This window comes from Colletotrichum navitas, assembly GCF_030913465.1.
Source record: "Colletotrichum navitas strain CBS 125086 chromosome Unknown LY79scaffold_8, whole genome shotgun sequence".
NCBI classification, from domain to species: Eukaryota; Fungi; Ascomycota; class Sordariomycetes; order Glomerellales; family Glomerellaceae; genus Colletotrichum; species Colletotrichum navitas.
In genome coordinates, this window is record NW_026850554.1 from 626,421 (window position 1) to 649,482 (window position 23,062).

Below are 23,062 nucleotides of genomic sequence, written 5' to 3' on the forward strand. Positions count from 1 at the left end.
CTTCGCCTTCCCTGAGCCGCTGGCAGCCCAGCGAGGTTGGAGGTGATATGCCTCGATCCTCCCGCCGTAGCTCGTAGTCATATCTGGACGCAGGCCTGAGACCGCGTCCGTAAGTCCTCCCGTCGTATTATAATGGAGGATGGCCTCCAAACACACACCTCGTAAGAATAAAAAAATAAAAACACTGTCCGCTGCAACGCTTCGTTTATGCTTCTGCCGTCGCCGCCGCTGCTACTGTTGTCGATGCGCTGTTTAGCACCAAAGTTTCCTGTATCCAAAATAATGCCCGTGGTCCTAAAGCCTATCAGGAGCCCTCCCTTTGGCCTGCCCTAGAAACAGAGATTTCTCGCCAAAGAAGGAATCGCCCCGATACGCTCCAAGAAAAGACTTTCCGCCTCAGGGGTTTCCCTACCACAAGTCCATGTTTTTTTTTTCTTTTTCTTTTTTTATCACCCAGCTGTGACAGTCACGTTGGGGGCGACCTCGATGTTCCCCCCAAACGCTAGAATCTGCTCGACGGTCGTCATGCGCGTCCAATCGCCGGTGAGCACCGCGCTGTCGACGTCGAAGCCGCCGGCCGCCGCCGTCGCGTTGATCCCCGTCGCGTTCTTGAGGTGGCAGAACTGCGCGGTGCCCTTGACGAGCGCGACGCCGACGCAGATGCCGCCGCCGTCAAGGAAGACGTCATCGCCGACGGCATCGCTATACCCCTGGTTGTACTGCGCGCATAGCGTCATGCAGGTAAGCATGTCCGGGACGGTCATGACGAGGATGTCGCGCAGCTGCGGGTTGATGCCCTGGCGCTGCGGGTAGAAGGTGTTGCACAGGATGTCGAAGGACATGACCTGGTCATTGTTGAAGCGGATGGGCGAGCCCGAAGCGTCATAGGGCGTCACGCTCGTGTTTACGCCCGGCGTCGGCTGGGGGCAGTACGGGTTGATCGGGGCCGGCGAGGGGACGCCAAGGATCTGGGTGACAGGTTGGGGCCCGTTCGAGTTGTCGCCGAAGCGTCTGGTGAAGGCGTGGGGCAATCCGTCAGCCCGAGGCTGAAGAGGAACGGGTGGAAGGACGGTCGAGGAGAGAAACAAGAGGGTTACAAGAGAAAGCCTCGTTCGTCAGACGTACCGGTTGGCCAAACCCAGCGCCAGACCGACGGCAATGGCGACGCCGACGATGATGACACCCAGTGCCATTGCGGCCCAGAACCGAAACACGGTCAGGCCCAAGATGGTTCTTCTCGGCTTCCCGTCGTCCGCTCTGCCCCTCTCGAACCTCTGCCTCCATCCCGCTAACATTCCTTGCTGATGCAGTTCGGGATCCAATGGCGCCACTGGCGGCGCCGGGTTGCGTCGCTCGGCGGTCGGAGCGACAGGCGCCTCGGAGCTGATCCTCGATTCCGGGTACGGTGGTGACGCAGCTGGGAGCCCTGGGAGGTGGGCGTTCTGGGGATACGAGTGCTGTGAAAATGACTCGATCTGCCGAATCTCAGGTGAGTCTGAAGGCGATTGGACGTCATGGCTCGGCAGCGACGTCGGGTCGTTGGTGACGGTTCCGGGCTGAGGCCGCCGCTCATGGGCCGGAATCATGAACTTGTGCTTCTCTTCTTCCATGCTGGCATCGCAAGCCACGCCCGCGGCGGGGTGTGAAAGACCTAGGGGGAGGGGAGAGTCCCAGTTCGCCTCAAAACCAATGTTGGTTTTGGTCGCTGCGTCTCCTTCCCTCGCTTTCTTGCCTCTAGCTCTCTCCGTATAGTGTTGTTTCCCCAAGGATGCCCAGCAACTCACTGATGCATGCAGGGACCCGCGGATGAGATTCGACAAGACCACGGGCCGCGGCTGCAGAAGCTTGTGTTGCCTCGCTGTCTCTCTTGCTGAGGGTGGATGGAAACAGAGGTGCAATTGCAGGTGAGTCAGGGCCGCTCGGTTCGATCGACGGTACAGTCGTATGGGAAGAGAGGATAAGCCTGCGATAGGGAAAACAGGCGGGAAATGGGGAAAAGTGCTAGATAGGTTGACGGCAGAACAAGAGAAGGCGGGGGAAGTAAGAGACACCGGCAGTCGCTTAGAGGTAGCAGCCAAATCCCTGGAGGTGCAATGAATCCAGGAAAGGAAATGCGACGTGGAGATGGTGCGCGGTTGTCAGTCTGCTCAAGTACCTATTACAATTACACCCACCGCTTCTCGACTCTCTCGCCTCTCTCTTAAACGCCCCACTAGGAACTCGTTCCTTTTACGTATCCCAGGCGATTGCAATGAGCGGGCAAGTGCTTCCTCGGTCTGGGGCGGCGGGGGACGAAGGAAGGGTCAAAAGCTGGGCACCTAGGATATAGGCCTCGGTCGTTCCCCGGACAGGGGCAGATGAGCAGCGGGTGCAGTCTCCTCTGTTTCCTCCTCTTACTTGCTTCTCACTCAGCAAAAAGCGATTTTTAGAGATGTGGCTGTAGCCGATATAATACAGTGGAACCAAATGACATGGGTGCCATGGATGGGAAAAAGGCAGCGTGAATCTGCCATGACGAAAACATGCACACTTGACCCCCCACGAAAATCGAAACAGTGTGTGCGCGCGCCTATGTCCAAAATCAGACTCGCACAATGTGCAGCGTCCCGGCTGCTTCTCGGGCGATTGACAGGAATCAAGATTTAATAGTGCGGTCCTGGGGTCAGTTTTGGCGAATCTTGGCCTTTGGATCCTCAGTCGGCATTCGCAACCGATGATCATGCCATGCAGGGGGGGGCGGCTGCAATCCACTAGTATTGTAGCCACAACTCCCCCCCAGTGCAATCGATCATCCTCCCGCCTTGCGTGAAAAGGGGAGTTCATCCGGGCTCCCACTCGGGGAAAATGTGGAGGTCTCCACGACTGCGATCCGCTGAGCTGCTGGCATTTCTTTGGGGGGGCTGGTCGTGGCCGTATCATAGGTTTCAAAGTGACGGGAGTCGGTTCGCCCTTGATGTTCGGGAAGACGCGGGAACTGACAGGGAAGGCGGACGTCAGGCAGAATTTGTTCGTTCAGTTTCTTACGTGGAATACTAGTCGATAAATATGCTTGATTGGCGGCGAAGGAAGTTGGCAGATCGAGGATAACGAGGTCCGGCGAAATTTGTCGGTGAAAATCCGGAGTCCCCGACCGACCCGCGGCGTACATGACTGGGGGGGAAAGTATGGTCTGTCATCTCGGAGGCATTGTGGATTTCGACAACGTGATAGGGCCGACGTCTCTCCACGCGGGGAGGGCGGACTTATCCCATCGATAGACCACTGTCAAGGGCTTTTTCTTCTTCGGGTGTCCGAGTGGGTTCTGGAGTGTCATCCTTGACCTCTTTCTTTGCGACACTTCGCTAAATGAATTCCGGATCGGAGCTATGCGGTGGCAAGACCGAAGAGCATAACCCGGAAGAACTGGCGCCATCGTGACTGTCTTTCATGAGCTTGATCCGAGCCGTTTTGGCTCGCAGCGCTTGCCGGTCGGGACGGGAAAGACCCGCTTAATACTCTATCTTCCTGGTGTTTGGCTTTTCGGGTGACAGTTCAAAGCTTTCACTGACCCTACCGTGACGCGCGGCCACTTTCATGACGGTCGAATACATCAGCAGCCATTCGTGTTTATCAATGACCGATTGAGCCGTGGATCAGCTTCGTTAGTGTTTCGTTCTCGAACTGGTGACCAGTAACCAAGATGAGATTTTGGACTACTTTTCTCCTAGTCTATCATCAACTCCTTCAGCCTTTGATAAGAACTGTGAATGAAGCGAATCGGATATAAGAAGCCCCGATAATGAACCAAATCGAAAGCACGTTCACATACTCGCTGAAGCAGTGTTCAACGGTTTAAATCGCTATTCTAGCGGGCTTATACTTGCTTTGGCAATATGTACTGCGTTCCAGAGCTCGCCGTCCTCTACATATGCAGCCCCCTTTGCCTAAATTTATGCTCTAAATAAGCAAGAGGACATCCGCAGTTTGTAGTCTAGGCTATGGCAGAAAGCCACTCTTCATCCCGAGCAGTAGCTGGCCTTCGAGGCCGGGTCCATACCGTCTTGATGCCTACACAGCCCTCTCTCCCGCTTCGTATGCCATGGACCTTTACGATATAGCGTACCCGAGGTACACTGCCGAGTCAAAAGTTGTCGTGATTCATTGTTATCCTCCACTCGCTGCTGTAGCCCTGACGCTCGCCGGGTTCGACAAATCCGTTCTGTATAGTTAGACCGAGTTTGGAGGAAAGCTTGCCCGTAACGTCTCCGTCGAGTGGCGGCCGGAGAGCCGCTGGATATGAGTCGCCAGACCCGTTGACATTGGTACTGCTGCGTACTTCGGCATGACTTCTTGCCCGGGCCGAGGCATCGTGGAAATGCTGGGAAATGCAATGGAGGTGGTGATCGACGTATAGATGTGCATAACCGTCGATGGAATTGTGAACGTATAGCAAATACATTTGTTACTAAATTAAATAATGAACGTCATAAACAAAAGCCTTTTGATCATTATGAGTCCTTCTATCAACTGCATTTAGATACAATCCATGCTAACCACGCCAAGAACCACTATCCATAGAAGAAGAGCACCGGTAGCCGTGGATCACCAAGAAACGGAGGGCACCGGCACACCAACTGCAACAAGCCAAGTCAGCCTTGAGGGGGAAACCAGCACGCTTCTTCAGCACCGTCCAAACATCACATGTAAGCCGACAGACCCTTCGGGTGCCTCGTGGCTTCCCCTCCCGCGTAGGTTGTGAGACATGCATCAAGTCCGGCCGGACCAACGTCACGGGGCGGGACGCACCTTGGGCTGCCGAAGCTGTGGATCGCCCGCTCGCGGCTCGCCCGGTCCTCCGCTTGGAAGGGATACCTATGTTGGCTCTTGGGAGCCCAGACGATCAGAGTGAAAGAAGCCCGAGAAAGTGGCCCGAGTTTTGGATGCACAGAGACTTGCTAGACTGGGTCGTAGTCGTTTTGACTTGTTAAGATGACAGCAAGGCACCCTTGCCATCCGGTGGTCATTACCCCGCGCATTCGTTACTGGCGCGCCAGAACCGCTACCCGAGGCCAGAGGGCGCACCTTTATCTGTGCGAGATCGCGCTGAGAGCACATACCACAGCGTGCAGCGCGCCAAGAATGGGAAATGAAATGTTTGGTACATTGATAAAAGTACGTATGATAGAGACGGCCAATATTCGAAGCGACAAAGAATGTTTGCGCTACAACCGCCCCCGCCCTGGGTATTTTCACCCATCCGTCCGACCTGCGCCCGTTTTCAGCCATGGGTCTTTCTGGCCAGCCCGAGGTATCTTGGCCACGTGTAACTCCTGTATATATAATAAAGTTGAAGAAGCCAAATCAATGAACAAAGCGTCGCTCAAATTCGTCGAAAAGCAAGGGACTGATCTCGTCGCTGCTCATACCCTCGACCTCCCAGAGCACGCCCTTCTTGTCATAATGCTCGAGAAGGGGCTCGCTGGTCTCCTGAAACTTGCGGAAGCGCTCTCTGTAAACCTCCTCGGTGTCGTCCGGGCGCTGCGTGAGAGGCTCTCCGGTAACATCGTCCTTGCCGGGTACCATTGGGGCGTTGAAAGTGGTGTTGTACACACGGCCCGAGGGTTCATGGACCCAGCGGCCGGAAATGCGCTCCATCACCACGCTGAACGGGGTCTTCAGAGAGACGACCAGATTTATGGGGATGAGCTTGTCGCACACCGCAGCCTGGGCTGCCGTCCTCGGGAAACCGTCAAGGATGAAAGATGCCGCAGGGTCCTCGGAGGCTTCGGGGGCAGAGTGGCTATCGAGCACGCCCGAGGCCGTCACCCAGTCATCCATATGCTCTTCGTAGAACGAGTCCACCGCGGCCGACGAGGAGGAGAGCGTCATGACCTGGGGCCTTCTGCGGCTGTTAAGCAGCCATCCGTTCTTGTACATTTCGTTGGAGATCAAGCGCATAATCAGATCATCGGCAACCAATCCGCCGGATTTCATAGTGTTCTCGACCTTGATACCTATGATGATGATGGGTTAGCTAATGCTTGGAGGCCGGGGTAGCGGAGGCTTGTGGCACTCACCGAGAGGGGTCCGATGCTTGACATTGTTGCGAAGCAGATCTCCAGTGCTGATAGACTGGATCTGCGGAAACCGTTGGAGAAGCCGTTCAGACTGCGTTCCTTTCCCAACACCCGGGGCACCGACGAGAATGACGCGAGCGGCTTTGCGGAGTCTCATAGTATACGCGAGTCACTGGGCGGTTGGCGCAGGTGACGATTGACTTCAGAGTGACAGAGAGGGGGGGACTGGATGGGGTGAAGAGAGACGAAAGTAGGTAGCTTCGAAATTGGCTGGTGAACTGGCTTGCTTGTCCCAAGACGTGCAGGGAAGAGGAACGAGTCGCAATCGCGTAACCCAAGCGGGATCGTGGTCGGGGGTAATTTAGGAGATACCCATGGCCTCTACGGGAAGGACGAAGGTTGGTATATGGCGACAATCTGAGGTAGAAGAAACAGAGAAGGAAAAGAGAAGAAGACAGCACCAGAAATCGAGGTCGTGCAAGGAATGCCGAGAAGGGAGGGTGGAGAACACAGAACCGCGGCGGTGGGATGCACAGGTGCAGTGACCGGGGTGCTGGCGCGCACCTCGGACTAGGGATGATTGGAAATCGGTCGATAGACGGCGGGCAGGTGGGCGTTGAGGAGGAGGGGGAGGGGATGAGGAGGCGGCGGCGGCGCACGACTCGGTGTGGACGGTCCGAGAGTGGACTTTGCGCGCGTGTGCGTGGTGTGAGGTCCGTAGTGTTAGGTAGAAACTTACCTACCTATAGGTAGGTAGGTACCCAAGGTACCTAGAGATTGCGTAGGCACCTAGATAGGCTGACGGCCAAATCTCTTTGCTGGTGTCATCCTCCACCAGCGAGCCGTTGACGGGTGGCTTCAGTGAGTGTTCTGTGCTTATGCGGGCCTTGGTGTGGCTCGGGATCCTCCTTATCCCTTGTGAAGTACGTCCGTCAGACCCTTTCCCCTCCCTGGGCCCTTAATGGTCGACCGGTCTTAGGTTGTTGTAAAGTCCGGGGAAGGCACAGTGCGTTATGTATCGCCTCTGAGGATGCGAACAGCGGGCACGGAGGATGATAGGATGGGGTACGTACTCGGAGCATATCGTTACAGTTAATTCCAAGCAAGCTCGTCCGCTGCCAGCTGGCAGGAGACCCAGCGGCCGAGCGGCCGAGACCTCCAACCCCTCATCGAATGACGAGCTTGTGAAGTATCCCACCAAAACTTGTCGAGCGGAGTTCACAAAAAAATCAAAAATTCAGGGAGCACAATTGTTGAGGCGGTCCCCAAGCAAGTCCTTTGCCAGTACCTAGAGACGCCGCCGCCGCCCACTACTGAATCCACAAAAGCACATTCCGAACTCGCATCTCATCACTTTGCGACATAATAATTTCACCGGCGTTTCTTACTCCTAGCCCCTAAATCAGAAAACAATGGATGGTTGATGTGGCTTGGCGGGGAGAATCAAGAGAGAGCCCATTCCAATCCCGCATCATTTCGTAGCATACTACCGGTAGTAAATCTGGTCTGTGTCTTGAACACCGGCGACAAGGAAAACAAGTCATGATGACCGGTCCGAATCAAAACGCCTGTTCTCTCATTCTAGCGCACTGTCAATGACACGGATACCGTGGATGAATTACGGCCATAAAGAACCTCTGTTGCCTGCTGTGGTGTGGGAGACCGCTCCTGTGCCAAATTGCCTGATATTGGTCACTCCGAGCTGGCAGCGCCTGGCAAGTAGCCCACAGTCCAGACGCTCCAGAAGATCGAGCTGCCAGTAGCTAAGGCCAGGACGACCCACCGATCTACAGGAGATGGCCGTCTACTTCGCTATCCATGTGGCGATGGGTGATAAACGGACGAATGAACGGATGCAGCAAGGGCGGAAAGCGGAGGACCTAAACTGCCAAAGTGGTCCGGGCGCAGGCTGGATACGTACCTGGGTACAAACGATTGCTGACGCTGATGCCGTTTCTGGCCCCTCTCTCTGAAAGCGAAGAGGCAAGAAAAACCCCGTGATCTTGCACGTGCCATTTCCGCAGGTCCCTGGGCCGCCCCGGTGGTTTCGGAAAGCCAGGACAGGTCGTAATAGCATTCCATTTGATGCGATCAGTTGCCCTCCATTCCGGAATCCTTGAGCCGTTTCGCATTACAGTGCATCTTCCTCTCCTTCATCATTTGTCTTTACTTGTAGTATACTGGACACTCACAACGAAATAATCGCCCATGTTCACTGCTCCCCGGTAGTTCGTTCGATCTTTCCAACAACCCATTCATCCACCCTCTCTGCCTGCCATCCCAACCGCTGCAGAATGAGCGCTTCCGCCAGTGTCGCTCGTCGGGCGGCGATTGCCAACCCGTTTCTAGGCAACGGTAAGCCCATCTCCTGCGTCTGCTGCTTCCTGCCCCGCTCTCCCTCCCTCCGCTCTCCGTGCTGCTCTGCGCTGGTGCTACTTTGGATCTCTTTTCTGACCTCTTGCAGCGCGTGCGCTCTCTAGCCTCGGCGTTTCGTCAGCTGTGCTCGGCCGGAATGCAAGACATCTTCCTCGCCGTGTAACCGCCCTCGCGCTCCTTGTGCCTGTACGCCATCTGGGTACCGACCATCACAACCACGGCCAGCCGTCTGGCCCGCCGCCGGGCTTCAACGTCGCAGAGGCTAAGAAGCCCCTGCCCAAGGAAAGCACCTCGGCGGTCAAAAGCGACTCCAAGGCAACAAACGGTTCCAACGATGCGGCACAAAACGAGAAGTCATCATCCAAGGACGCGTCCGCAGCCGACAAGGCCGAGTCCAACGCTTCATTGTCGGAACTCGCTGCTGCAAAGGGAACCTCTGCCGAAGCAGAGAAGAACGAGAAAGATAAATTGACCCTTTGGCAGAAGGTCAAGAAGGAGGCCCATCACTACTGGGATGGAACGAAGCTGCTGGCTACCGAAGTCAAGATCAGCACCAAGCTTGCACTCAAGATGGCCGCTGGATACGAACTCAGCCGGAGAGAAAACCGCCAATTGCAACGCACCGTCCAGGATCTTGGTCGCCTGGTGCCGTTTTCCGTCTTCGTCATCGTCCCTTTCGCCGAGCTGCTGCTCCCTGTCGCCCTGCGACTGTTCCCCAACATGCTGCCTAGCACATATGAGGGCCAAAAATCCAAGGATGCCAAGGCGAACATTCTCAGAACGACGCGCAAGGAAGTCAGTCAGTTCCTGCGGTCTAGTCTTAAAGAGACTGGTTTGCCGTTGACTCCTGCGACCACCCAGAGTGAGGCATTTACCACGTTCTTCCGGAAACTCAGATCGTCCGGCGAGTCGCCGACGCACGAGGACGTCATCAAGGTCTGCAAGATCTTCAAGGATGACTTGACTCTGGACAACCTCTCAAGACCTCAGCTGGTCTCGATGTGCAAGTATATGAACCTGAACACCTTTGGCACCGACAACATGCTGCGATACCAGATTCGTCACCGCATGCGCCAGATCAAGAGAGACGACAGACAGATCGCTTATGAGGGCGTTGACAGCCTCACTGTTGCGGAACTCCAGATGGCGTGTGCCAGCCGTGGCATCCGTACCCACAGTGTGTCCCCGGCGAGAATGCGCGAGTATCTCCAGCAGTGGCTTGACCTGAGGTTGAAGGACGGCGTCCCTTCTACCCTTTTGGTCTTGAGCAATGCCTACATGTACGGCCAGGTCCCCGCGCACAGCCAGGTCGAGGCTCTCGTTGGTGTTCTCTCATCTATCCCCGATGAGCTCTTCCACGAGATGTCCCTTGAGGTGCACAGCGCCGAGGGCGCCGCTACCAACAAGCAGCGTCTTGAAGTTCTCAAGGAGCAACAGGAGCTCATTGACGAGGAGAATAGCCAGAACGAGGAGAACGCCAGCACTGGATTCGCCACCCCTCGTGATATCGACAACATTGATGAGAAGGAGGAGACCCACCAGGCTGCGGAGGCTCAGGCCGCTGGCTCGAGCCAGGCCCAGGAAGCTAAGGAGGCCGAGAAGGAGATGCTGATCGCGAGGGACGGACAGTCCAAGGCGGAGAAGAGCGAGAAATAATTTGCTCGGCGCTGTAGACAAGCACTTACTTTTCTTTGTTAGACGTGTATGGCATACGGCTGGGTAGCGTGTACTAAAAGAAGAGGGTTCATGACACCCAAAGGGAACATCACTCACAGGTTACTAGAATTATCCATCTTGGGAAGCAAATAGATTCCACTACTGTATAATGGCAGCCATTGTGCACAAATGCCAACAACATGTGGAACATGAATTGTTGGATAAATCCATCTATTTCAGCACGCTGCTCTCTGCATTCGGAGGGCTTGGTCAGAGCTTCTGGTGCCCTTGAAACGACCCGAGGCAGCCCCTGGCCTGTTTCTGCCGCGTGTTTCTCCCTACCTGTTTGGTACCTAGTTTGCATCCAGGCTTCGTCATAGCCCTCCGGAACTGGAGGTCTGACGGCGTTGCCCTGCTGCTAGCAAGTTACCTCCTCGCCTGCTTTAATTACGCACAGGTGTGGGTACCAGCCATCTCCCCGCTATCGCGCTGCCCAACTGCATCACACTAAGCTCGCGGCGTCACCTTTCATGGTTCAGCGACAGCAGCTCCTGCCCATTCCCCCACCACTGCCGCCGACACTTCCAGCCCATTGTCCGGCAAACAAGTCGCTCTTTCCGCCCATCTCCCATCCGTCGCGACAAGACGATCTCAAGGCTTCAAGACTTGCATCTTTGTCAGCAAGTAAACCCGATTTTTGAATTAATTTATTGCCGTTCTGCCGAGGTCCACCGCGCGATCCACAATCTCACTTTCCCCGACACAGCCAGCGACACCTCCGATCACAACTACGACGCAACCCCACGTCCACCCAGCTGGACGCCATGGCGGTTATCGACCCGCACCAAGATGACTTCTCCAATGTGTCCTGGAACACGGATGAGCACACCGCCGCCGAGAGCTCTAGCTCAGTAACTGCGACTGAATATGACGACACCGAAAGGAACGGACACAATGCCTACGAAAGCGATGCACCCGGCACCAATGGCCGGGAGGTATTGGATTGTGTCGTCTCTGAGCCTCTCAAGGAGAACGAAGGCTCCAAGGACACCTTTGTCTCTTATTTGATCACCACTAATGTGAGGAGGCTCGGGATTCCCTGTGGATTCCAGCTACAAACCTGCTCTGTTTGGAGATCTGCGCGCTGACACGACTTCTTCAGACCACATTCCCTTCCTTCCAAAGATCGCAAACGACAGTTCGCCGGCGATTCACCGACTTTGTTTTCTTGTATAAGACGCTGAGCAGAGATTACCCGACCGCCGCAGTCCCCCCCCTTCCCGACAAGCAGCGTATGGAGTATGTCAGTGGCAATCGCTTCGGGCCGGATTTCACCAACCGTCGAGCGCATTCGCTACAGCGCTTCCTCACCCGTCTTTCCCTTCATCCCGTCCTTCGGCGAGCCGATATCCTCCACATCTTCCTCGAGAGCCCGGACTGGAACGCCACCATGCGCAGTCGCAGTACCAGAGGATCTACAAGCAGCGATGCCGGAAGCAGCGGTGTGTTCGACAACCTCACCGACAGCTTCCTCAACGCCTTCACCAAGGCACACAGGCACGACAAGCGGTTCCTCGAGGTTAGAGAACGAAGCGACAGGCTTGACGAGGACTTGGCCCACATCGAGAAGGTGGTAGCACGGGTGGCTCGGCGGGAGAATGACCTCGAACTGGACTTTAAGGACCTGGCGGAGCAGTTCCAGAAGCTCATCACGCTTGAGCCTGGCGTCGAGAACGAAGTCAGGCATTTCGCGAACTCGATCGAGGATACTGCCCTGGGCCTGCGCAAGCTCAAGGACGTCACCGATGGGGACTATCTGGGCAGTCTCCGGGACATGCAGGCCTACAGCACAGCTTTGAAGAGCCTCCTGAAGGCCCGCGAGCAGAAGCAGGTGGACTATGAGCAGCTCACAGAGTACCTCAACAAGAACACCGTCGACAGAGATCTACTTCAGTCCGGCCAAGGTTCGGGTGGCTTGTCGGGTGCCAGTGGCAGACTGATGCGCAAACTCGAGGATGTGCGCGGAGTCGATCACGAGCAGGCTCGCCGCGATCGCCAAAGAAAACTGGAGATGAATATTGACAAGCTTACCACGGAAGCGGAACGGGCCAAGAAGACAAGCGAGATGTTTGACGACGAGGTAGTTAAAGAGGTGGCCGACTTTGAGCGGATCAAGCGGGTCGAGTTCAAGAAGCAGCTCGGCGGTCTTGCCGACTCTCATATTGAGTTCTACGACGAGGTCATTGAGATCTGGGAGGGGTACGTCAATGCGATGGAGAAGGCGGGCGTGTCGAGAACGCGCAGCACTGGAGTTGAGCCTCACGGTCGACCTTTGGAGGACTAGAGGGCCGTGTTCTGAACTAGGAGAGGGTAAGCGAAAGCCATGGTTTTATGTGATTTATTCGACAATGAAACACTGAGTGAAGTTGATCCCCAATGAAAGGGGGGACTGGTTGTTAGCACAATATCACTTTCGGATGGCACCGAGCTTGACAGTGTATGGAGGAGCGGACCATGCAAGTGGAGGGAGGATTGGACGCCAGTCAAGTAGAACTGGAGATGAGCTTAAGATAGGTTTAAGGAACGTGATTAACGAACTAATACGTTTTTGGCATGTCATTGGCGGCTTCATTGATTCGTGTCAACCTCAGTGTTCCCATTACTCACCTGCCATGGACAGAGCAACTTGAGGCGGCCCCGCGAGTGCAAAAGCATAGACATTGTTACATGGCAGAGGCTAGCGTTTCCCGATAGCACGGGGGGAGGGGGGGCCTGCATGGCTACCTATAGTCACCTGCGACAAGAACTTCGTCCTGAATCCGCATTAAGCGTGGGGACTGATCTGTGGCCGCTTTAACCTGAGCCGAAGGTGACCAAAGGTGAGCAGAGAGAGGGTGAGCCTGGGTGATCACCCTGAGTCCTAGCCCTTGGCATTGTTTTAGTTTGCGGGTAAACTTGCTGTGAAAGAAGCCGGGAGTAAGGATGCCTTGCTGTACTGCCCTGTGCATCCTCCCGTCTCCAGGCAATGGGTGCACACGGCTTTCCTGTTCGTCTCCATTGGCTGCCTCATTTCTAGTTCCCCTTACCTGGGCGGAAGACAGTGACGAATTGGTTGAGTGTTTGCTTGCTTATGGGCGATGTGGACCTCTAGAGCGCTAATTGCCCCTTCCTGACTAAGACGTACTTGGTTATCTCCGTCTTGGAGAGAAACAGAGAATGCCAGCTATGGAGACTGAGACAGCTGATCACAGCTGGAAACACCTGGCAGCCTCCAATGCACTAGAGTTTTAGTATTTACTTCTATGCCAAGCTACTGGTATCTACACATCAGAAGCCATAGGTGACTAGTACCCTGAAATCAGCAGGGACAGGCTACTAGGAACGTAACCATAATTGAATTATGCTTACTAGTCCTGCACTAAAGACTACAACCTAGGGTTGTGGTACTAGCAACTGGTTAAGGTTACAGTTGGGTGACTGGTATAGGGTAGGCCTATGTACAGCGGTACTGGTCTCTAGGCTGTGCGCCTGAGACTAGTCTCTAGAATCTCCTAATGCGAGGACACTAGTCCTGGCTATTTAAGGGTTGCTGTTGGTTTTCACTGGTTAATTGATGGGATCCCGTATCTCGTGATATCACGAAGGTTGGGAAAAGGTGGTCAAATTCGTGGTTGTTGATAGTTGACTAGTTTAACAAGGTGAAGTGGGAGCATAAGTGTGGCAGCACCCTTGCGTGTGGGCAAGAGTGGGGATTCTGCCGGTAGGCGGTGTGTCACGTGACCCACCGCCTCCGGCCGCATTACCCATATGCCAACAGTTGCAGTACTACTGGTCTAAAGTGTCAAAGATTCTCTGCTTACTGGTCCTAGTTATGCCTAATTCCTAGTGTTAAGCTGGTTTCCCTCTATTTATACTTGCCTCTGTTCAGAGGAAACAGCCTGTTATCTGTTTTAAGGAGGAGCCTATTATATCTGTTATCCACACGCAACATGTGTTCCATGCTGTTCCTAGCGTAACTAGGAGAAGTGACTAGTAGCCTGGCATAACTTATGACTTCTGGGTACTGTGTAAGACTGGGACTAGTCTCCTGACAGTGGTTGATTGGAGTGTGTCTAGCGAGCACTAAAGAACAGCGCCTTGATATTCATGTCGACAAACCAGAGACATCGCCTTGACGGAGGTTGATAAAGGCAGCTGAAATACGCAGGCCTCTGGACGCCCTCCAACATAATGCCGGCGACGGCAGAGGTTTCCGAAGTCCAAGTTCGGGGGTACTCGTACCTCGCACCCTACCCATTGAGTGGCCAGGTCTCTTATGACTATGCTCATTGTTTGCTGCCTCAGACCCGTGATTGGATACGCAGGACTTAAGGAAGTTGGGCTGCTTTTTGCTATGGAAAACGGCGTCGTAAAGGCGGAAGAGATCGGCCTGGTCAGCGAACTGCCAGACGTTTGGGAGGTGACATTTGGCAGGGTTGTTGAAGTCCAGAATGTTGCCTACCGCTCTGGAGGGGGAGATATCTAGGCGCCGCTTTTTCCGGTGGTTGTTGTGCCAGGAGGATCGATAAAGGTCCTGAGGTTGTTGTGGCCGGGATCGTCGCATGGGAGGATGCTGTGTTTAGTGAGCATAAGGCGGATAGCACAGAGTATTCTCTTCTCGGCCAGCTTCTGGTCAGCTGGCAGCTTGAGATTCGCCGCAGCTGCAGCAGGCATCTTGCCTGAGAGACAGGTGTTGTGTCTCGGCTTGGCCACGGACTGTTACTCTGACTTCTATCGATGGTGTTATGCCAAATCCCGACTGGGCGAGGTCAAGGATCTGTCTCTTAGTGGTTGGATACACCATGATGGTTCACCTATACCGGATGCCTTGTACGGCCATCTTGTAGAGCGCTGTTTCTTCCCTGTATGGGGTCATTTTAATAAGGGTCTAAAACACTGGTTTGCTGCCACGCTGGTACGAGCTGGTCAAATGGAAGCTACGCAACATCTGCTTTGGCCACCTCTCCGATGTCACCGTCAGGCGATGCGGCAGAGACATGTATCTTGTATATTCGTTTTCACGGTACCTGTGAAATTTTACACGCACGGGTACCTGTGAGGCTATTGGGAGCCGACATTCATTATTAGTAAATGAAGCTTTTCCCTGTTAGAATAGGGTAAATATGGGGCGGTGGGAAACTGGGTTGTTCCCTTAGCAGCACTGCGGGACATATCCAACTTTACATCATAGCTAACTATCTAGTTAGAGTACTGATAGCTGTATATATGGACGTTTTATTAATTTTGTTGTCGTAAGTCTCTTATGTAAAAGACCGAGGTAAAATGGATTTATGGCTGTAAAGACTATCTGACACTAGGGTGTAGCACGTCTACAATATACCTAGAGCTATTTAAGGTTTCTCAGATGTAACCCTATCAGTCTGCATATACGTCGAAATACCGGAAATCTCCGCAACTATTTATCCCCTTAAGTCCGCATAACAAAGACACTAAAGTTAGCTTTCAAATTATACCAACTAAAGTAAGTGTAACAGGCTAGGCTGTGATTGGCCTTGTTATTGAATCGCGGCCCTGATCAGGGTGGAACTACACGAGGATACCCTTATGAGTTGCAACCAGAGGTCAGATTGCCGATCTGACATTCTCGAACCTTTTGGGCGAATAGCCTAATGGTTGCGCGTGTCGCGCTGACGGCTGATGCAGTTAGTTGCCTGTATACACCCCATAGGGGCCAGCCCGTTACAGTAAGTAATAAAAGTAGCTTTTAAGAAATGCCTTCCGTTAGGAAAGGGTATTCTATTCCGCCCGAGATGCCTTCCGTTAGGAAAGGTTATTCTATTCCGCCCGAGATTCTGTTGCCCTTGGCCTCCCCCGGTCCCTCGCTTCTGCTCTCACATTGGCTAGAAAAAAAGATTGATAGCCATTGGTTGCATTTATTCCGTTTTGTGGGTCGCGCTCTCCAGTCGCTCTTATAATCTTTGTCCCCCCCACTGGTGGCCCTAACTGACTAATGGCCTGCTAGTCTAAGAATGTTCCTGTTGTTGTGTAAAATGATGTCTCTTTCCTAACAGGAGGCCTTTCTTAACAGGTGGGCTTGCCCGCCGTTTCCTAGTTTAGAATAACTTATAAGACAATATCTCTGCATTTTCTTAGGATAACAAAGTACTTAAACACAAACCTAATCCTATTGCTTTAGAGTCTACCTCTACAAACACAAACCTAATTCTATTTCTTCAGAGTCTATCTCTACACAATCACTCTACTCTAATCTATCTTACCCTATCTTACAACTAACTCTATCTACTCAACATACTTTATAATGAAGGTTCCCTTTATCCTTAGTCTTGCACTTATTGTTGCTCAGGTCCAGGCAACTTGCTATGAATGCAGGTATGTAATCTGTTCCCCTTTTGACTTGTTTAATACTAACTTGGAGAAGTTGTTGGAAAAGAAATGCGCAGAGAAGAACTGTGATTGATCACAGTGATACACGAGCTACCTGTAGGGCAAGAGGTGGACGAATGGGTCCAGGCTACTGCATTGTTGACATTGCTGGTAGCTGGCATGGTAACGGGTGGCTGAATGTAAGTTAAGCTGGCCTTGATTGCGTTTGCTTTCATACTAAAAATCCTAGTTATGCAATTGGAGTGGCGACTGCGATCAAACATCTGAGAACCTGTGTAACTAGTGGAACAGTGCAGGAGTTTGCTATTTCTTCGCTCTAACAGCCTAGTCAGATCGGGTTAAAAAAGAGCCACCTAGTCCAACAAGGCAGAGATTACGAGGGGACATAGCACGGATAGACAGATATCATTAATATACGCCTAATTAACCAAGGATTATTGTTGTATTAAATACTGTATCTACGTACTTCAACAGCAATGCTGACTAACCTAGCTGGGACGCTGCGGCCTTAGGTTTGGTCCACGACTCCCTAGGTATGTACGCACCACAACAAACGGATTCCGAAACGATCAACTGTGTCAAGCGCCAAGGCCTGCAAAGAGCATGCCGGAAGTGCCCGGTCGCGGCTGGACGCTTGGACCTCCCTGACGCAAAAAGACAGAGGACCTCCTCTTTCGCTTTGTGTCACATTCTTGTCAGAGGCCCCAAGAGAAATGACAAATGTCAGAGACTTGTGCATATACACGAAGGTGGGGGGTCTAGAGAGTTATGTTACGGATAATTTACTGCTCCATCCTGCAAGGAAACGTTGTTGTTCAAAAGATGACTGGAACCAGAATAAGATTGCTCGCGATTGGCATGTGGAAAGCTAGAGTTACGCAAGCCGATACGTACTCATTGCTTGGGGTGAGCGAGGAAGAGGAAGACTCTTGAACGAGACGTCGGCAGCGCATTGCAAGACCAGAGACACATCGAGGCGAGAGAAAGGGGGCAAAAAAGGCACAACTCAACAAGGCATTTTTGTCGGCTTGGGGGACTTTGGGGAAATCGCTATCCCTTGACGGAACAGAACAGACGGGCTGTCAGCTGAGGATTCGGCGTCTGCACTGAAAGGGAAGGCGGGACGATTCGGGCGCATCAGCACTAAGGAACCCGCCCACACACTGCGGTTTCAACCGTTAAGGGGCCGCCCCATTGGCCCCCATGGTTGCTACACGTATCCCTTTGAGCACCAGGACCCCTACTATTGAAGCACACCTACCTAGGTGCCCCAGGTTGTACTGGGGCGGGGGCGAGTTCTGGTCTACTCGTGGAAAGCAGGTAGGTATCCGCATAGGATGCCTGTCTGCATTTCTGGTTCCTGTCGTTTTCGAGAAGGCCACGAAACAACATCTAGTCAGCGCATGACCTATGTGTTCCCTTTACTTCATCAGCATCGGCATTATTCACGCGGGACGCCCATGTCTACCACTTGCATTGTCTGCTTGTTCTGACTTCCTCATCCTCACTTTCCTATATTACCTACTTGTCGCATTATCCCTTTCCTCGAGTGGGCCAGCTTCGCTTGTGGCCCAGACGTCCGTCCCATCGATATCGAGTGCCTGAGGACGATGAAACGGCATTTCCCCGCTGTTTCTTACCCGTGAACTCTGGCCTTCTAACCAAGAACCGATCAACGACGACAAACAGCAACTGTCAAGTCCCCGCCTAATCTGCATCGCCAAGAGTTGATTCGCGGTTTTGCTGGGGTGACTAGCGCTATTCCTAGCTCGTCGCGCCGAGGAGACAGTAATCGTTATTCCTAAGGGGACACAAGAGAGAGGTGTCTCAGAAACCCATAGTGAAGCTTTGGCCAACCCCGGGGCAACCCCTTGCCACTTGCGACTCGACCACGTCTCGTCTTGCCTCCCTGAACGGGCCCAGTCCGGCTACCTTTGTTTCCCCTAATCAAGCAGAGAGCGAACGAGGGAGGTACGTCTTGTGTTATTCTACCTGTCCGCCATTATCGTCTTCTTTCCTCCTACATTGGTTTGATCTCAATCAGGGCGCCGAAGGCTGACATTCAACTCTGTCTTCTGCAGTCACCTCCTTCATTTTCTGTGCACTCTCCCATCCCATCCCTTCGAGGGGTCCACGGTAGCCCATCATGAAGCCCTCCGCGGTTCTCCTCGGCCTTGCCGCCCTCGCCAGCGGTTCTTCCTTGCACCGGAACTACGAAAGAAACGATTATTATGTTCTCGAACTGGATTCGCGTTCATCCCCCGATCAGGTCGCCGAGCGCCTGGGTCTGAGGCACGAGGGTACACTCGGTAATATGGATGGCCACCACATCTTCTCGGCCAGGAAGGCTGCGCACGACATCGTCAAACCTGCTCTGCAAGAGCGCAGGCTGAGGAAACGCTCCATGGGCGGCTTTGACGTTCTCGACAGCGTTCGTCTGGCGCAAAAGCAGCAGCTGCGAAAGCCCATGGAGAAGAGGCTCCCTCCGCGCACACATGGTCCTTCCAACTTTGCTCGCCAGGAGCAGCCTGATCCCATGAAGGTTACCGAGATGAACGACCTGATGAAAACCCTCGGAATCGGCGACCCCATCTTCAACGAGCAATGGCATTTGCTTAATACTATTCAGCCGGGCCACGACATCAACGTCGCCGGTGTTTGGAAGCAGGGCATCACGGGTAAGAACGCAACCGTTGCCATTGTCGACGACGGTCTCGACATGTACAGCGACGACTTGAAGCCCAACTACTACGCCGCCGGCTCCTATGACTTCAATGACCACCGGGAAGAGCCCAAGCCTACTCTCGATGACGACAAGCACGGCACCCGCTGTGCCGGTGAAGTTTCCGCCGCCAAGAACGACGTGTGCGGCGTTGGTGTGGCCTATGAATCCAAAATTGCCGGCATCCGTATCCTTAGCAAGCTGATCACGGACGCGGACGAGGCTGTCGCCATGACCTACGACTACCAGCACAACGATATCTACTCTTGCTCTTGGGGCCCGCCTGATGACGGTCGCTCAATGGACGCGCCAGGTATCCTGATCAAGCGCGCTATGCTAAAGGGTATTCAGAAGGGCCGTGGCGGTAAGGGATCCATCTACGTCTTCGCTAGTGGTAACGGCGCCGCCAACGACGACAACTGCAATTTTGACGGCTACACCAACTCCATCTACAGCATCACCGTCGGCGCCATCGACAGGAAGGGCCAGCATCCTTATTACTCAGAAAAGTGCTCTGCTCAGCTAGTTGTCACCTACAGTAGTGGCAGCGGAGACGCCATCGTAAGGAAAACGCATCGCGTATTGGCGAGACGAGGAGCTAACATTTTCGCAGCACACCACCGACGTCGGCCAGAACGCCTGCTATAACGGCCATGGAGGCACTTCCGCCGCCGCTCCGTTGGGCGCTGGTGTCTACGCCTTGGTTCTCGAAGCTCGGCCTGACTTGACATGGAGAGACATGCAATGGCTCGCTATGGATACTGCTGTTCCCATGGATGAGGCCAATGGAGAGTGGATGCCGACCAAAATCGGAAAGAAGTTCAGCCACACGTATGGATACGGCAAGATTGACGCTTTCAAGATGGTTGAGGCAGCCAAGACGTGGAAGAACGTCAAGCCGCAGGCGTGGTACTACTCGCCCTGGATCCACGTTAACAAAGACATCCCCCAGGGCAAGGATGGCATCGCGGTCAGCTTCGAAGTCACCGCCGATGCGCTGAAGGAGGCCAATTTGGAGAGAGTCGAACATGTAACGGTCACTATGAACGTGAACCACACGCGCAGAGGCGACTTGAGCGTTGATTTGATCAGCCCTGAAAGAGTTACCAGCCATCTGTCCGTCACCCGTAAGATGGATTCGGCCAACACTGGCTACGTTGACTGGACCTTCATGAGCGTTGCCCACTGGTGAGTCGATCTTGGGAAGCGCACGTGACTGAAACGCGGTTACTGACCTTGCATTAGGGGAGAGTCTGGCCTCGGCAAGTGGACTGTGGTTGTCAAGGACTCTAAGGAAAACGAGCACAAGGGCACGTTTGTTGACTGGCACCTGAAGCTGTGGGGTGAGTCGATCGACGCGAGCAAGGCGACGCTCCTTCCCATGCCGACCGAAGAAGACGACAACGACCATGCGCTTGTTGCCACGACCACGCTGCCGGCTGCCGTCACGACGATGACGCACCCTGCCGAAAACACGGCGTCGGTTGTCATTCCTACGGACCACCCTGAGCGTCCCACCAAGCTCAAGCCCAGCGAAGGGGCGACGCCTGCGGAGACGAACAAGCCGACAGGTGCTCAACCGACCGCTGCGGCCACCACCAGCCCGTCCAACTGGGTGTCTTGGCTGCCATCGTTTGGCAAGGCCGGAGTGTGGGTGTACGGGGCTATTGGTCTCATTGCCGTCTTTTGCTCTGCTCTTGGGATCTGGTTCTTCATTAGGAAGCGCCGCAACAGCACACCTCGGGACAACTACGAGTTCGAGTTGCTCAACGAGGACGAAGCCGAAGGCCTGAACGGCGAGAAGCGCACGCGGGGCCGTGAGCTCTACGATGCCTTTGCCGGGGACGATGAGGATGACGAGGATGGTACGGGCGAATATCATGACAGTCGGGACCGTTCAAGAGAGGGAAGCCGCCACAGAGAGACAGACAGGTTGACCGAAAAATAAGGCGTACAACAGGCGGGTGGACACGGGAGCATTTTGCATAGAATTACCTTGGTTCTTTTCCGCCCTCGTTTTTCTCGTTCATGAGCATCCGGGCATTGTGTGGGGTTTGTTTTGTCCTAGGAAGATTAGATGGCGGGCGTGTTGATGTTTTGGGCTCAATCAATGATTTGCAAACGTCCGGCTGTGTGTGTGTCTGCGACGTGCTTCCTTGCATATGACTGTAAGTACAGATGGTATGTATGGTGTGTTTGGTCCACGCAGGTCAATGCTCAGCGACAGGAGAAGGGAGTCAGCCCTGCCTGGTCTGGAACATCTTGATTGATGGGGTGACGGCGGGCGGTCCCGGCGGGCAGCGGCTGCTGCACGGCTCTTTGGGACGGTGGAAGACCCAAAGCTCAGAGACCTTTGGTCAGTGTTTGGTCAACTCTCTTTCCGAGGCAGTACTCCGTACAAACGAGTGTTTTCTATTTATTGGATTGTAGGTATTCCGTCTTAGACAACCGTGTTGTCAATTGGGTGTTTCTCTTTTCCTTTTCCTTTTTTTCTTTTGTCCATTTTGGGCCCAAGCTGGCCCGAGGTCTTTGTGTTTAGGAGCCGGCCAGCCACCCCGATATTCGGACGGGTAAGATTGTGTTACCACATCGAATCGAATTGACTTTTTTTAAACCAAGATTTCACCCCGACCGGGATGTGCCACTCACTACCTATCTGTCCCGTCCGTACCTTGTCTTACCCTCGAGCTGATCCTTGGCGTACTCGATGCCAGAAGCGGGACATTGATTGAGACGCCAGGCCAGCCACCTTTTTTTTTTCTTGACTTGATCAGGTACCTAAGTCTGGAAAAAAGTACCTTGCACTCTGCGTCTGTCCAATCTCACCTGTCGTTCATGACACGGGAGGCGTAGGCAAGGTCAGGTAATACGTCGTTTGCACATTCTGAGAGGAGCCAATTAAGGCCGGTCCGTTGGCGTAGAGGAGGCTTGCTGGATGGACTTGCTGGATGGAGGGAAGACAGACAGAGAGGTCGGTCTCCTCCTTATCTCCCCTCCGCTGTGGAAGATGGCACGATGGGGCGGTAGCAATGCGCGCATGAGGAGGTAAGCTGCAGCATCTTTGAGTCGTGGTCACTGGTCAATGGCAAAGCGACAGCCATCGAGTGGGCTCTGTTCCGACCGCCTCTTTCGGGAGTTTTTTAGTTTTTTTTTCCCTCATTTATTTTTATCCTACTTTTTCCTACGCATATGCACTCTCCTCTTTGGCCACCTTACGGACCTGAACAGCACACATAAAACACACCGCAACCCCCCCCCGTCGAGGCTGGTTGTACCCGGTCAGGTACAGTAGCCTGCTCCGCAGCTCGAGGTGTCTTGCCCGTTTACCCTGCCAGCCCAGTCGATGACACGCCTAGTCTAGCAGCGGAAGGAAGCAACATGACTGGAGTCCTCCACTGGATGGGGACTACTCAAGATCCCAGTCGACAGGCCGGGGTGGGAGGTCCTTCTCTGCGCCCAAAGCCGCCCCCAATCCTGGTCTAACATCCGTTGTGCTAAACCCAACCGGGCGAGCGAATGACGCCGTCGGCTCGTGGCACACAACCCGTCAACCTCGCCATTTTCCAAGCTCGCAGCGCGTTGGGTCGTTGCCTCTAGGCTTTCCTTCGCCTTGGTGATTGATTCGCAAGAGGGAGCAGAAGAGAAAAGAAAGAAAAGAAAAAAGAAAGGTCAACTTCTCTCCGGTACTTTCCATCCTTTTACTCCCCTTATTGACTCGTCTCTTGTCTGCATCTCCTCGCTGCAACCGTTTCTCGCCCCCCCCCCCCCCCCCCCCCCCCCCTCCCCCCTCATCCTCTTCCTGGGCCCAGCCCAAAAGTAAATCTCAGCAACTTCACCTCGGTGACCG

At 53.9% G+C, this 23,062-nt stretch overlaps 8 protein-coding genes across 8 annotated transcripts; 4 read left to right on the plus strand and 4 right to left on the minus strand.

The window, feature by feature from the left end:
• Positions 1-449: 449 nt before the first annotated feature.
• On the minus strand, positions 450-1,610 carry LY79DRAFT_587486 (uncharacterized protein; the record flags this gene model as incomplete). The annotated part of the gene is made up of 2 exons (XM_060560778.1): positions 450-1,011; positions 1,126-1,610. 2 exons carry the CDS (start codon positions 1,608-1,610, stop codon positions 450-452), a joined length of 1,047 nt encoding a protein of 348 aa, XP_060418274.1.
• Positions 1,611-1,919: 309 nt separating this feature from the next.
• Positions 1,920-3,045, minus strand: LY79DRAFT_386997 (uncharacterized protein). Its single transcript, XM_060552907.1, has one exon. It carries the CDS (start codon positions 2,917-2,919, stop codon positions 2,230-2,232), a length of 690 nt encoding a protein of 229 aa, XP_060418275.1. The 5' UTR covers positions 2,920-3,045; the 3' UTR covers positions 1,920-2,229.
• A 2,295-nt stretch (positions 3,046-5,340) lies between these two features.
• LY79DRAFT_507627 (adenylate kinase) lies at positions 5,341-6,213 on the minus strand (the record flags this gene model as incomplete). Its single annotated transcript, XM_060553843.1, has 2 exons — positions 5,341-5,993; positions 6,057-6,213. The coding sequence occupies 2 exons, from the start codon at positions 6,211-6,213 to the stop codon at positions 5,341-5,343; spliced, it is 810 nt and encodes a 269-aa protein (XP_060418276.1).
• A 2,137-nt stretch (positions 6,214-8,350) lies between these two features.
• LY79DRAFT_507863 (LETM1-like protein-domain-containing protein) lies at positions 8,351-10,088 on the plus strand (the record flags this gene model as incomplete). Its single annotated transcript, XM_060553869.1, has 2 exons — positions 8,351-8,411; positions 8,521-10,088. 2 exons carry the CDS (start codon positions 8,351-8,353, stop codon positions 10,086-10,088), a joined length of 1,629 nt encoding a protein of 542 aa, XP_060418277.1.
• A 558-nt stretch (positions 10,089-10,646) lies between these two features.
• LY79DRAFT_541808 (PX domain-containing protein) lies at positions 10,647-12,704 on the plus strand. The gene is made up of 2 exons (XM_060556957.1): positions 10,647-11,167; positions 11,251-12,704. Exons 1-2 carry the CDS (start codon positions 10,913-10,915, stop codon positions 12,430-12,432), a joined length of 1,437 nt encoding a protein of 478 aa, XP_060418278.1. The 5' UTR covers positions 10,647-10,912; the 3' UTR covers positions 12,433-12,704.
• A 1,528-nt stretch (positions 12,705-14,232) lies between these two features.
• On the minus strand, positions 14,233-14,691 carry LY79DRAFT_576758 (uncharacterized protein; the record flags this gene model as incomplete). The annotated part of the gene is made up of 1 exon (XM_060559821.1): positions 14,233-14,691. One exon carries the CDS (start codon positions 14,689-14,691, stop codon positions 14,233-14,235), a length of 459 nt encoding a protein of 152 aa, XP_060418279.1.
• Positions 14,692-16,026: 1,335 nt separating this feature from the next.
• Positions 16,027-16,913, plus strand: LY79DRAFT_541813 (uncharacterized protein). Its single transcript, XM_060556958.1, has 3 exons — positions 16,027-16,478; positions 16,528-16,672; positions 16,723-16,913. Exons 1-3 carry the CDS (start codon positions 16,408-16,410, stop codon positions 16,774-16,776), a joined length of 270 nt encoding a protein of 89 aa, XP_060418280.1. The 5' UTR covers positions 16,027-16,407; the 3' UTR covers positions 16,777-16,913.
• A 1,512-nt stretch (positions 16,914-18,425) lies between these two features.
• Positions 18,426-21,278, plus strand: LY79DRAFT_387462 (subtilase). Its single transcript, XM_060552910.1, has 3 exons — positions 18,426-19,776; positions 19,829-20,403; positions 20,461-21,278. Exons 1-3 carry the CDS (start codon positions 18,640-18,642, stop codon positions 21,161-21,163), a joined length of 2,415 nt encoding a protein of 804 aa, XP_060418281.1. The 5' UTR covers positions 18,426-18,639; the 3' UTR covers positions 21,164-21,278.
• Positions 21,279-23,062: the final 1,784 nt, after the last annotated feature.

Excerpts from the sequence above, each read along its gene's own strand:
- LY79DRAFT_386997 (XM_060552907.1), bottom strand. The coding sequence starts at position 2,919 with ATGATACGGCCACGACCAGCCCCCCCAAAGAAATGCCAGCAGCTCAGC.
- LY79DRAFT_541808 (XM_060556957.1), top strand. The coding sequence starts at position 10,913 with ATGGCGGTTATCGACCCGCACCAAGATGACTTCTCCAATGTGTCCTGG. Across the intron at positions 11,168-11,250 it reads CTTATTTGATCACCACTAAT|ACCACATTCCCTTCCTTCCA; the intron begins GTGAGGAGGCTC and ends CGACTTCTTCAG.
- LY79DRAFT_541813 (XM_060556958.1), top strand. The coding sequence starts at position 16,408 with ATGAAGGTTCCCTTTATCCTTAGTCTTGCACTTATTGTTGCTCAGGTC. Across the intron at positions 16,479-16,527 it reads GCAACTTGCTATGAATGCAG|TTGTTGGAAAAGAAATGCGC; the intron begins GTATGTAATCTG and ends AACTTGGAGAAG. Across the intron at positions 16,673-16,722 it reads ATGGTAACGGGTGGCTGAAT|TTATGCAATTGGAGTGGCGA; the intron begins GTAAGTTAAGCT and ends TAAAAATCCTAG.
- LY79DRAFT_387462 (XM_060552910.1), top strand. The coding sequence starts at position 18,640 with ATGAAGCCCTCCGCGGTTCTCCTCGGCCTTGCCGCCCTCGCCAGCGGT. Across the intron at positions 19,777-19,828 it reads GTGGCAGCGGAGACGCCATC|CACACCACCGACGTCGGCCA; the intron begins GTAAGGAAAACG and ends ACATTTTCGCAG. Across the intron at positions 20,404-20,460 it reads TTCATGAGCGTTGCCCACTG|GGGAGAGTCTGGCCTCGGCA; the intron begins GTGAGTCGATCT and ends ACCTTGCATTAG.